General features: G+C 46.9%; 1 protein-coding gene and 1 long non-coding RNA gene across 8 annotated transcripts in view; one reads left to right on the top strand and one right to left on the bottom strand.

Annotated features, from left to right (window-relative positions):
* GGNBP2 (gametogenetin binding protein 2) overlaps nucleotides 1–13,028 on the top strand; it is a 32,781-nt gene that overhangs the window by 968 nt on the left and 18,785 nt on the right. For all 7 annotated transcript variants that reach the window (XM_081844124.1, XM_081844122.1, XM_081844128.1 and 4 more), the window contains exon 2: nucleotides 2,520–2,657. In XM_081844124.1, the coding sequence (XP_081700250.1) occupies nucleotides 2,520–2,657 (138 nt within the window). The remainder of the gene's footprint in view (nucleotides 1–2,519; nucleotides 2,658–13,028) is intronic.
* Nucleotides 129–2,510, bottom strand: LOC309331819. Its single transcript, XR_014151989.1, has 2 exons — nucleotides 802–2,510; nucleotides 129–758 (listed from the first exon to the last, which is right to left on the bottom strand). It is a non-coding gene; the product is annotated as an uncharacterized lncRNA (long non-coding RNA).

The following is a 13,028-nucleotide window of genomic DNA, read 5'->3' as shown; positions in this document are numbered from 1 at the left end:
GCGGGCTTTTTTTGTTGTTGCTTTAATTATTTCCTTCTAACGTCTTCAGGGTGCATGGCGGTTTCCAAGCTGCAGAGCAACAGGTCCTTGCCCCGAGGTGTTTGCATTTGGAAATATATATATATATTAAATTTACATCAGAGGGAGTGGGTGAAAGTGGCTTTAAGGAGGCTGAAGGGGCTGAAGCAGAAAAGCAAAAAAAGGGAGTTGGCTGATAGGATGAACCCCACTCTTTCTCTCTTATTAAGGAAAGTCTCCCCCGCAGTTGGTTTGACGGGATGAGGGTGAAGATAAGGAGGATTTATTCAAATGTGATAGTGGGAAGGAGACGTCGTTTTAAAATTTGGCGCGTTGGATGGGTGCATAGATGTGCATACATCTATATGTGCATGAAGCTTGTGGATAACTGTAGAATGGCAGCAGTTCTGCCCCACCCCAAAGAACACCCATCTTTTTCTGATTCTGCCTTTTTTTTTACATGCCTGCATTGGTTGGTATCACAGAAATGCCTGTGCAAGCTTGAGTGGGAGCTTCAGTCAATCCTGGTGCCTTGATTAACATATCTGTTTGTGGTATTTGCATAGCACAGGTTTTCATTAGGTGTTGGTTTGAACCCTCTTGATTGTAGATTTTAATTGCAGGTTTTAAAATACTGTGTGTGACAAGGGCTTGACTGTGTACCTGAGGCAGGCTATTTATTTGTAAAGAGGAATTATTCCTTGCATTGGGTGAGCAGTTTAAAGGTGCATATTTCATAGCTAGGGAGGGTGAGAGGGACTGGGAGAGACCCACACCCCTCACTGGAAACTCACTGCTAGCTTAGTGTACAGTTCTGGGCTAGATGGGCCCTCAGTCTGACTCGGTATAAGGCAGCTTTTTGTATTGTGGCAGTCCTGGTGACAGTATTTCACTGTATCATTTTTGAAGGTGGCATAGAGCTAAGGAGCATATGCATTCTTGGAGTTGTATCTAAAGCTAGTCCTACTCAGAGTAGACCCATCACAGATAACTAACAGATACAGAACTAACTAGGGTTTGTTAATTTAAATGGGTCTTACTCAGAGTAAAACTGAGTTTTATGCAACCCTTGGTCTTGAGGTAGTATGTCTCTAAATCAGTGTTTCTCAAACTTGGGTTCCCAGCTGTTGTTGGACTACAACTCCCATCATCCCTGGCCAGTGGTCATACAAATACTCAAATTACGGTATTTGAGGGTTTTCCTGTGTTCTCCTTTGGCTCAGTGAATTTGGGCTGATGGAAGAGGTCTCTGCTCCCTTGCTAGGAGCCATAAGCATTGCAGGAAATAAGTTTTAGGAACATCCTTGCAAACGAAGGCTGAACTGTTCTTTGATAAACTTCCTCTTTGTACCTGGTGTGTCCACTGCTCTGGCTTTTAACAGGCAAGCCTTTTGGAAGGTGCCATTCTCTGTGTTGCCTTTCAGCCCTTTGTTATTTACTACTGTTACTAAGGGTGATCTGCAATGTGGAAGAGCATCAGGGAGCCTGCAAGCTCCCTCCTTCCTAGTCAAGCCAGTGATAAAATGAAGGTTACTGAAATAAGGGGTGCCTGTCTTCTTGTGCTGGGACCTTTGTGGAAGAAGGGCATCTCTTGCCCACTACAAAAATAAAGCCTCACAATGCTATTGCTAAAGATTTAAGGTTTAATAGACGTGACTAACTTGGTTCCGTTAATTTAAATAGCTTTATTTTGTTGGATTCAACATAGATTTATTTATTTCAGCTATTTATATACTGCTTAATCCTCAGAGCATCTTGAGGGGTATACAGTGATTTTACAGAAATATACATTCTCTCTCTCTCTCTCTGTGTGTATAATATAATAATATTTTTATTGATCAATTGTACATACTGCATTTTTGCTGTATGTTTCTTTTGTAATAACATGAACACTGTTCAATGCTTTGTAGACTTTTCTAATGCAAGCCCTACTCGGCTTTGAGCCATTGAAAATAATGGACAATGCTAACTTGGGTTGATTAATTTCAGTGGGTGTGCTCTTGAGTATAAAGTGGCTGGATACAACCCTATCATAAACAAACTATGCCATACCAAAATTAATAAAAACAGGAGATGGGAGTAAATACTTCTACTCTTTCTCTGACCTACACTTTGATTTTTTGTCCCCCAGTGACCCCCCCCCTTCGCAAACTCCAATATCCCACTTTTGGTGTCGTTTTCTGGCTTAGAAGTATTAATGAGCTCTTAGATTTTCCAGAAATTCCTAGACCTGACAGTTCACTGGCTGTAAGGATAGAAAGCAGAAGCCCCTTTTTTGGGGGGGGGGGGGAAATCCAGGGTAAAACTCTGTCAAGTGTCCTCTTCTTCCTTCCCCCACCCCAAGAGGCCTTTGCATTTTATTGGGGGCACTCTCATTCCGAGGATCTCCCCATGCCGAATCATCCAATGCGGCAAGGCAGGCTGAGTTTCCCTCTTGTGGTGAAAGTGCGGTGGCGAAACCAGAGCTTGCATTTACTTGCCTGGGGTTTGGCTGTTTTCAGGCTAGGAGCTGGGAGGAAGAAGCAAGAGTAGCGGCGTCGGCAGAGATGGCGCGGCTGGTGGCAGTTTGCAGGGACGGCGAGGAAGAATTCCCCTTCGAGAGGCGACAGATCCCCCTCTACATCGATGACACCCTGACGGTAAGCGGCGGTTGGGCAAGTTGGGCTGTGCGCTAGGTGCACTGAGGAATTGCAACATACTGAGGCAGTATTTTGCAATGCCTAGGCGAGCTCTCTCTCTCTCGCACCCCCCTCCCGCTCCACTCCACCGCCCTCCCCGGGCTCTAGAAAGGCCTCAGCCCCGCCTTGGAGTTCTCCCAGGACAGTAATTGGTGCGCTTTGCTGCACACACTGTTGCATCAATTGTGCACAGTGCGCTTTCCCCCTTAACCATGTCTCTGACACACGCGCATGCAGGGGAAGGGGGGGGGGAGAGCCACACACACATACACACAGCCGGCCTAACCAGAAGATAGTCGTAGCCATTTTGGAACCTAGGTGTCTGCAAAGAAGCGGGAGGCCTCTGGTGGTTTTGCCTGAGCCTGAAAGGCGAAAAGGTTTCTGTGCTTCTTACGTGACCTATTAGCTGCCTTGTCACTCAGGCTGTCTCCGTCCCAAAATCAGTTCGTGAACTTTCCAGGATTCGGTTGCAGTGGCCGTGCTCCGTGCAGTTGTGTGGCTTGAGGTTTTGTGCGTGTAGCTATTGTGTGGTGTTCTTTAAAAAACAACAATGCACTGTGCAGCTGAAAAGGATTTCCTCCTAGCATTACTCTTGCTCTTATTGCATTTGTATCCCACCTTTCTCTCCGAGGAGCTCAAGGTGGCATGCACAGTTCCCTTCCTCCTCATTTAACCCCCCACAACAACCCTGTGAGGTGGGTTAGCTAACCCAAGGTGGTCCAGTGAGCTTCATGGCCAAGTAGAGATTTGAACCTTGGCCCCGCAGGTCCTAACTTCAGCACTGCACCAGCTCTTGAAATGGTGCAAGAAGCATTTTGGATATGTTACTTATATTTATGTTAAGAGTTTAGTGACCTGATGTATCTCTCCCTAGCATGTGTTTTAGAACTGTTTGGGGGAGAGAAAGTGGTAAGAGATGTTCCAAATTCTGTGACAGCAGAAACTAGAGCTCCCACCTCCAGAGAGAAAGTCTGTCTTATTTTGCAGCCTTTGGTTTGATATCCCAAAGATGGAGGTGTGTCTGGCACTTGGATTATCCACTGTCAGAGGGAGGTTTGGTTAGGAAAGACCAAACTCTCCCACCATATTCTCAGTGCCAAATACAGACTACTTGCGATTCTGGGAGTCTTGATTTTTGAGTAAGCTGAAATCAGCTTCCAAAAAAATGTAAGCTTCTAAAAGATGCTCAGGCTCCGATTTTGGTGAACCTCCACCAAGAGGAAGTTACCCAGGAAAAGGAAATCGCTGGGCAGCTTCTAAGATTACAACTCAGCATCCCATGGCGGTCCCTGGTGATGTGGTTTAAGCATATAGGAGGAGCCCTGCTGCGTCAGGCCCATGGCCCGTCTTGTCCAGCATGCTGTTCAAACCAGATAACCACACGCAGGACCTGAGTGCAACAACACTGCTCTCCCACCTGTGATTCCCAGCAGCTTTCATTCTGGACCTGGTATGCTGGAGAGAGCACCAAGCCATTGTGGCTTAATAGCCTTCTGCTCCATGAATGCCACCATCCTTTGGCACTCTCTGAGCCGAGTCCTCTTTCCTGGTTTAACCTGGACAACTGGACGGCACCTTTTAATAGCAAATTTTCATTTGTACGTGTCATGCTGAAATTCCCTCTTCTACACCACTGCTGCAAGATGTAGCTGTGTCCTCATACACATCGCTCCCCCCCCCCATAAGAAGCAGATGTGCCCGCAGCCTGGACCTCACCGGAGGCCTCATTCTGCCCAGGGAGCTTCCTTCCTCTTCCCGTATGCAGATTATGTCATAATATGTTTGGATCTGGTAGTTCATCCACTCGCTGCAGCCAGGCTTAATGGAGTGATGATTAAGGCTATGTATATGCTACACATTTAACATTCTTTCCCTCAAAGAATTCTGGGCACTCTAGTGCACCCCTCCCCAAGTTACAGGGCCCAGCAACCCTTAACAAACCATGGTGCCCCTAATTATTTGAGGAAAAGAACAGGCTTCAAACAGGATTTAGAGACATAGCATGTCCAGTGGTACCTCCGGTTACAAACTTAATTCGTTCTGGAGGTCCGTTCTTAAGCTGAAACCGTTCTTATCCTGAGGCACGCTTTCGCTAATGGAGCCTCCCACTGTGCGCACCCCTCTGGCGTGCGATTTCGGTTCTCATCCTGGGGCAAAGTTTGCAACCAGGAGCAGCTACTTCCGGGATAGCGGAGTTCATAACCTGAAGCACTTGTAACCCTAAGTGTTCGTAAACAGAGGTACCACTGTATACAGCCTTACAAAGCTGCAATCCTAAACACCCTTAATTGGGTAGGGCATAAGACCCCATTAGACACAGTCAGTGTTAGAAATTAGCCAGGCACCAAGTGTGTTTTGCTACTGGCATGGGTCCAGTTGCCACTACATGGAGATTTCTGGGCGACCACAGTTGAAAAATCTTTGCCTTAGTCCATAGTTAACACCATTTCCATTTCTGCAGTATGTGTTTCTCCATCTTGGATACTGGGACAAGTGAATTGTAAGAGCTAGCTGTAGTCAAGCAATGTAGTTGAGACCACAGAATCATAGATATTTTTTTTTTGTAAGGTACCCCTGGGGGTCCTCTAGTCCACCCCCGGGCAAATAAACATTCTGTTGTGGTGACCGTAACCTAGTTTTAAGGTACCATTTGGCACCTAGCTTATATATCAGAGTTTCTAACACTGGACACAGAGGCATATTTAACTTCCCAGCAAAAAATGGCTAGGATTTCACTGTACTTTAATAACTCTTTGAGATGTTGAACAATTCAAAAGGTGTTGAAATGGGTCACTGTGTCCTGCAATGTGGTTACCAGTTGCAGGCCTTAGATTGGGGACTCGGCGCTACAGCTAGGTGTCGTAGCCCCAAGCTCAGGTGAGGCTTGTTACATTTTGGTGGAAGGATTTGGATGAGATGAACCATTTTACCTGGTTCCTGCTGAGCTGACAGCCGCCTCTTGATCTAAGAACTCTCTTACATTTGAGACTTAAAAGCTTGGTCTAAAACACCTGCAGAGCCCCAAGCTGGGGACACCCTGATGAATGTGTCACTTCAGAAGCTGGCTGCGAAAGCTTCCCACTTGTTCTGCTGCCTCTGTGCCTCCAGCTTCTCCCTGACCAAAGCATCCTTCCCATAGCTGCCTGGACTTGGATAATGGCAGCTGTGCAAATCCATACTATTTGCCATGTTCCAAATATATTTGATAGGGACGCGGGTGGCACTGTGGGTTAAACTACAGAGCCTAGGACTTGCCGATCAGAAGGTTGGCGGTTCGAATCCCTTCGATGGCGTCAGCTCCTGTTGCTCGGTCCCTGCTCCTGCCAACCTAGCAGTTCAAAAGCACGTCAAAGTGCAAGTAGATAAATAGGTACCGCTCCAGTGGGAAGGTAAACGGCATTTCCGTGTGCTACTCTGGTTCGCCAGAAGCGGCTTAGTCATGCTGGCCACATGACCCGGAAACTGTACACCGGCTTCCTCGGCCAATAAAGCGAGATGAGCGCCGCAACCCCAGAGTCGGCCACGACTGGACCTAATGGTCAGGGTCCCTTTACCTTTACCTTAAATATATTTGGTAGTTCAACAGTCAACACGTACCAGGATTAGTTTGTGGCCCACTGGAAACATGAGCAGAGTAGGACGTGTGTGTGGCGGGGCGAACACACTTCTCTTCCAGGTTGCAAAACTTTGTTGCCTGGTCACCTGGAGGTGCTGCTTGGGTGCCCTAGGTGAGCAGCAGCTTGCAAGCCTGCTAGAATTGTGGGCAGGGAGGGAGGGAGAGCTGGTGCCAGTCAATGTAGACTAGAAGCATTGCACACGAGGTATTTTGGACTGCAGCTCCCATAATCCCTGACTGTAGGTCATGTTGGCTGGGACTGATGGGAGTTGTAGTTCAACAGCATCTGGAGGGCTCTCCCAATACCTGATAACCTGGATATGCCAGGATTTGAACTTGGGGCTGCTCTGCTGCTGAGCTGTGTCCTCTTCCCTTTGCATGAGTGTTGCTCGGTTTCTGTGTCAAGGCCCATATCCTTTCCTTTGATATAGTTACTTTGATATAGTGATGGGTTACTATAGTGCAGAGCTAGTCCCCTCCCCTCTATGCAGTGTTAGAAATTAGCCAGGGGCCAGGTGCGTTTTGAGACTGGCGCAGATCCAATTGCAACCACATGGAGATCTCTAGATGCCAGGTTGGCGACCAACATTTCCATCTAACTGGCCCCTCCAGCTTTCTTAAACAGGTAAACAGGAGAGCTTATTTATCGCATTTATACCACACCTTTTCCTCCAAGCAGTAAATGGTTTGCCTTCCTCATCTGCCTCAACCCTGTGAGGTAGGTTAAGAGGCTCTAACTGGCCCCAGGTCACTCAGTGAGCTTCATGACTGGGGGGATTTGAACCCTGAACTCCCAGGTCTTGGTCAGACACTAACACTGGCTTCCTAGAGCACTTCTGCTATGGGTCAGCTCTATAAATTAAGTAGGGAAATAAATATGGGGAAAGCCAAAAGTCACTTATAGAAGGATCTGAAATATTTTCCTTGAAGCTTAAATTTGTATTATTTGATGTGTTGGAAACTGCTGCTCCGGTTCGCCAGAAGCGGCTTAGTCATGCTGGCCACACGACCCGGAAAAACTGTCTGCAGACAAACACCGGCTCCCTTGGCCAGTAAAGCGAGATGAGCGCGCAACCCCAGAATCGTCCATGACTGGACCTAACAGTCAGGGGTCCCTTTACCTTTACCTTTAAACCGCTTGAGATTTTTTCTTTAAAATTTAAAGCAGGGTAAAGGTTAAGGTAAAGGTAAAGGGACCCCTGACTGTTAGGTCCAGTCGTGGACGACTCTGGGGTTGCACGCTCATCTCTCTCTATAGGCCGAGGGAGCCGTCGTTTGTCCACAGACAGCTTCCGGGTCATGTGGCCAGCATGACTATGCCTCTTCTGATGAACCAGAGCAGCGCACGGAAATGGTAGTATAGCACAGGAAGCTAGTATAGAAGTGAAATCAATAGTAGTAGTAGTAATAAATTAAATAGGCCTTCCATTGTGGCAACTGTTACCCAGGTTTAAGGTGCCATTTGGCAATTAGCTTATATATCTGAGTTTCTAACACTGTCTGTCTGGAAGGGCTGTCCCCACCTACTTTTAAATACTCCTGTGTACGTTGCATAGGGCTAGAGAAAGGGTTAAGCAGATATTTTAGAAAAGCTCCCATCATTCCTGGCCCGTAGCCACATTGGCTGGGGCTGAGTTGGGAACCCCTAACAACATCTGGGTGCTGGTGGTAACAGGTTCCCCAACCTCAAAGTTTAAAGGACAGAAAAGATCCTTGCAAATCAAAGGAGTCTGTGTTTGTGCTCATAAGTCAGTGGGAATGTTGGATTGGACCAAAGTTCACTCCTTTGCCTTCTGGGAGCATGAGTCATTCTTCTCTTCTCAGTGACCTCTGACCTTCTGAAGGATCAAGGCTGCCACTTGCAAGATAAGGTTTTCTGTGGTTGGCTTCGGAGAGGGAGATCTGGGGTGGAGTTGGGGATTGGTAAGGTGTGCTCCTCGCCTTCCATAAAATTCATTGTGGGGATTTCTTCCCCTTGCCCTCCAAACACTGAGTGGCTTTCCACATAAGCCAGATATACAATAAACACACAAGTTGTGAATCTAGAGAGTAGTATAAAAACAGCAATATATATATTTATTTTATTTTAAGAAACCAGATTAGATGAGAAGCTCTGGGGACATAAAATGGTCTTTGACTTTGTGATGAAAAATGAAACCAAATAGGGAGAAGTAAATCTCTCCATTTCGGTTTCTTCTTCTTCCAGTCTTAAATCCAGCTCTCCAGAATTCCACATCAGTTTGAGGTTGTTGTTTTTTTTAAGATGTTCATGAAAATTACTATGAAAATTCTTCAATGTTTGCGTCTGAAGTTCTAATGCACATGTCTTCGTATTCAGCTTTGCTGAATATTCCCATTTTTGCTAGCCGTTTCCCCCCCAAATACAATGTATTTTTGTACATTAATTTCACTAATATGTGCTTTTAAAAATGTACACCTGACCTACCATGTGCATTTTTGTGCATATGACTTGGTTGGGGAACTGAATTGCAAAATTTGGTGAAGTGGCAAGTTGTGATGGATAGCTGAGTTGGTGCGCAAATTAGGTAGAGTCTCATTTAGATTCAGACCAGGTCGAATTTATCTCCCACCCCCTCAAGGTAGGCATCTGGGGGGCGGGATCTCCTTTGGAAGGTTGTTCCAACATCAAGGTGCCACTACTGAAATGGTTCTTCTCCCAGTTAACCACCCAGTGCACTTCAGAGGACAGTGGCACCACAGAGAAGAGAAGGCAACGAAAGTAGGAGATTCTAGTCCAGTTTGCTGTGTATGTGCCCAAGAGGCCTCTACTGCTCCTTCTAATTTGGACCTGGGATATTGGTTTGGTTTTGCACCCATGAAACCATGTTGCAGAACAAACCTTTACAGTGGTGCCTCGCAAGACGAAAAGAATCCGTTCCGCGATTCTCTTCGTCTAGCGGTTTTTTCGTCTTGCAAAGCAAGCCCATTGACAGCTTAGCGGATTAGCGCTATTAGCGGTCTAGCGGCTTTTAGCGATCAGCTGAGAAGCGGCTTATCAGCGGATCAGCTGTTAAGCGGCTTAGGGGCTTAGGAAAAGGGCGAAAAAAGCGAAAAAAACCCCGCGGGAACTCGCAAGATTTTTTCGTCTTGCGAAGCAACCCCATAGAGAAATTTGTTTAGCGAAGCGCCTCCAAAACGGAAAACCCTTTCGTCTAGCGGGTTTTCCGTCTTGCGAGGCGTTCGTCTTGCGGGGCACCACTGTACTTATAGATCATGGTTTGTTAAGAGCAGATCAAACCACAGCCCTTGGTTCAGGCAGGTTGCAAAGTTGGAAATTGGGTCCCAGTGTGAATGGGGGGGATAAAGTGGGTGCAGTTTTGCTTATGCTCAGTAAACCATGGCTTGCGTCTTACTGTGATGTGTGAACTTTGAGCGAAATAACTTGGGGTGCTATGAAATCCAGAAGGACAAATGCTAAGAATATTTTTGCATGCTCATAATCGAGGCAGGGCTGTTTCGGATGTGGGCATGTGCTGTAGTGGCATGAAACCGTGCAGGGTGGTAATTAAAAGTGATATTTCACAGGGCAGGAGCTCAGACCTGCACGCCAACTAGTTGTCACTGTTATGCCACAGTTGCAAAGCACATGGAATGCCGTCTGCCTAGGGTAACTTTTGGACCTCTTTGAACAACTGCCGAGCCAAAGTACACAGAGAAGAGAAAACGAAACAGAACTCATGTTTAGCTAGGCTGGTTTAATACTACCTATAGTTGCATAGAATAAAGAATTGTGTAGTTGGAAAGGAACCAAGGGTCATCTAGTGACAGTCCAACCCCTTGCAATGCAGGAATCACAGCTAGTTAATCCCTGACAGGTGACCATCAAACCTCTCTTTAAAAAGCTCCAGTGAAGGGGGGCTCACCACCTTCTGAGTTAGTCCCTCCCCCTTTTGAACAGCTCTTACCATCCAAAAGTTCTTTCTAAAGTTGAATTGGAATCTCCTTTGTAGCAATTGGAATCCATTCATTTGGGTCCTGCCCTCTGGAGCAGCAGGAAACAAGCTTGCCCCATCATCCATGTGGCAACCTGTCAGATTTTTGAACGTGGCTATCATGATTTTTGTTTGGAAAATGAAAAAAACAAAAGCCAGGCCGCTTTGCTTTCACCTGTTACACCTCAAAGGGGCCACCAGACATTCCACTGAAGAGAAATGTGTTAAAGGTGTTAACTGAATTGCAGCTTTTTTATTTTTAAGTGCTCAAGCTTGAAGCTAGATCTTAACTTGGTGAACCCCCCCCCCAAAAAAAGAACCCCCACATGCACCTTATTAAAAAGCACTTTGATTCTTTCTGGTTCTGTAGTTCTGGTTCTCAAGAGCCACCTGTGCAGAACCGGCTTTGAGATGTGTGTTTTCATTAATGCCACCCCCAACCGCAGTTCAGAAGTTCCTGGGGGTTTCCTTTGAAAGGCGACGGGGAAATGAAAGTGTGCCAGATCCATAACGCAGACGGTGTTACCATCCAAATTAAGGCAGGGGGGGGGAGGTCCTTGAAAAAGGGAGCCACAGTTGTACCTTGTGTGCTCAGGACTTCTGTAGTCCAAACTTCTGATATGTGGAAGCCTTCTTCACAAACACTCTTCTGCATGCTTCTGCACATTCTTCCAGCTTGTGTTTGCCAAGAGCTCAAAATCGAGAGATTCTATGGGGATGCCCGTTTCCGTGCCTCATGAGGCAGACCTGCCAGCCCTTCTTGGGTGTAGATTTACCAAGTAGGCATCAAATCCGGAAGTGTCCCAAAGCGCTGTGCCAATTAGTGTAAATCTGCAGGGTTGTCCTTGCTCCCAGCCGTCCCCCCCACCCTCCTCACGCAGGGCTACAGGAGTAGAAAACATTGTACCTTGGAGTCACTTGTTTTTAATTAATGCGCTCCTAAATTGGCACTTTGGGAGAATTGGCTTCTCCCCCACCATTAAGCTGTCACACGTGCGTGATTCCCGCTCTGTAATTTTGTTGCTGTAATTAAGCCGTTGGATCACTTACTCTTGCGTGGCGTTTGGAGGCTGCTGACTACTTAGGAAGTGCACAAGCCCTTTGATAAGCAGAAGGACTGTAGCTTAGGGGGTTGAGCACCTGCTTTGCATGCAAAAGGTCCCGGGTTCAATCCCCAGCATCTCCAGGTAGGGCTAAGAAAAGACTTCCTGCCTCCAGCCCTGGAGAGCCACTGCCAGTCAGTGTTGACAGTACTGAGCTAGATGGACCAATGGTCTGACTTGGTATAAGGCAGTTTCCATTGTTCCTGTTTAACTGGCTGGCTAAACCAGATGAGAGTAGCCGATGGATCTCAAACCCTTGGTGAGTTAGGGACTTCCCCTGCATGCGAAGATAGGTTCTGGCTGATGGAGCTTATGAGACCAATAGTGGGTCCAACAGTCAAGACTGAAGGCAGTTTCTGCATATGCTATAGCGGGAAGTGGGGGGCAGATGGGGCTCATCCACCTGGGAAGGCAGCCCATCTAGGAGATGAAGAACTCTGCTCCTAAATCTCCGCTGCCTCATGGGACATCTTTGGGAGAAGAAAAGGCTAAGGAGTAAACCCTCCACAAATGGAGATCAGAGTCCCTAACATGGTTGGATGGAACTTTGTATGCCTCCTTCCGTCAACTCCTGCAGTCAAGTGGTTCCAAACGTATTGTTCTGCTTTCCTTTGGACCACATGAGCAAGGCTGATGGGGGTCTTGTCATCTGGGCAGCCCAGGACCTCCATACACAGTGCCTAGGCTTGCACCCCAGAGAGGTCACTTTGGTGCTACAAATGCAGCAAAAACACAGCATGACGGATTGCCACAGCCACAGCAGCTGCTGTGATTCTCCAGCAGTTTGACTTCGCCCCCACATGCACACTCCACTATCTTTCAAGATGCCAGTGTCCTTAATGCTGAACCATGAGGACTGAACCTGGTTAGGAACAAGTTGCAGCGCAATAGTAGGGCATCTGCTTTGCATGCAGAAGGCTCCGCATTCTGTCCCTGGAGTTGACAAGGCTGAGAATGTCCCCAGTCTGAAATCCTGGAGAGCTGCCTCCAGTCAGTGTAGACCAGAGTTCTTGGGTAGGGCTACACCTCTCATCATCCTTAGCCAGTGTAGCCAATGATTGGGGATGATGGAAGCTGTGGTCCGACAGCACACCATCCTGAGCTAGAGGGACCAGTGGGCTGACGCTGTGCAAGGCTGCTGCCTACCTTCCTAGGAGCATAAATGCTGTCCAGTGCAGCAGATCTCTCGACATGGTGTGAAAATGATTACGAGTGAGGGGAGCTGCATCTAAAGGATCTCTAGAAAGTGGGAACCAGGGGCAGATCTACACTTGTCGTTTATAATGTTAAAAATGCATTGTTAAAATGCGACATCAGAGGGCGCTGCAGAGCAGCAAGCCACCGGCCATGGAAAACCGCTATTGAGCATTATAGAACGTGTTTTTTAAAAGAAAACGTTTAGAAGGCCAGTGTAGATCCAGCCCAGGAGAAATCTGGGTGTGCTTTGAAGTGCAGTGGCGTGGTCCAAGGTGAGTAGCAACAAGAGCACTACCGCCAGGCAGGTATATGGTAACATGTTAGGAAATGGGTCCCCAAATGCATATTTGGCTAAAAGGTGGATTTTGAGTCTGATAAGACTGCTGCAATATATGGTCGGACTTTGAAAATAACTTTTGCTTAAAATCAAGATCATTGCTAAATGCACTATTCCATTTCATCT

The sequence above is a fragment of the Podarcis erhardii genome (assembly GCF_964252035.2).
Source record: "Podarcis erhardii genome assembly, chromosome: 16".
In the NCBI taxonomy this organism is placed as follows: Eukaryota; Metazoa; Chordata; class Lepidosauria; order Squamata; family Lacertidae; genus Podarcis; species Podarcis erhardii.
This window is presented reverse-complemented; position numbering and strand designations above follow the sequence as displayed.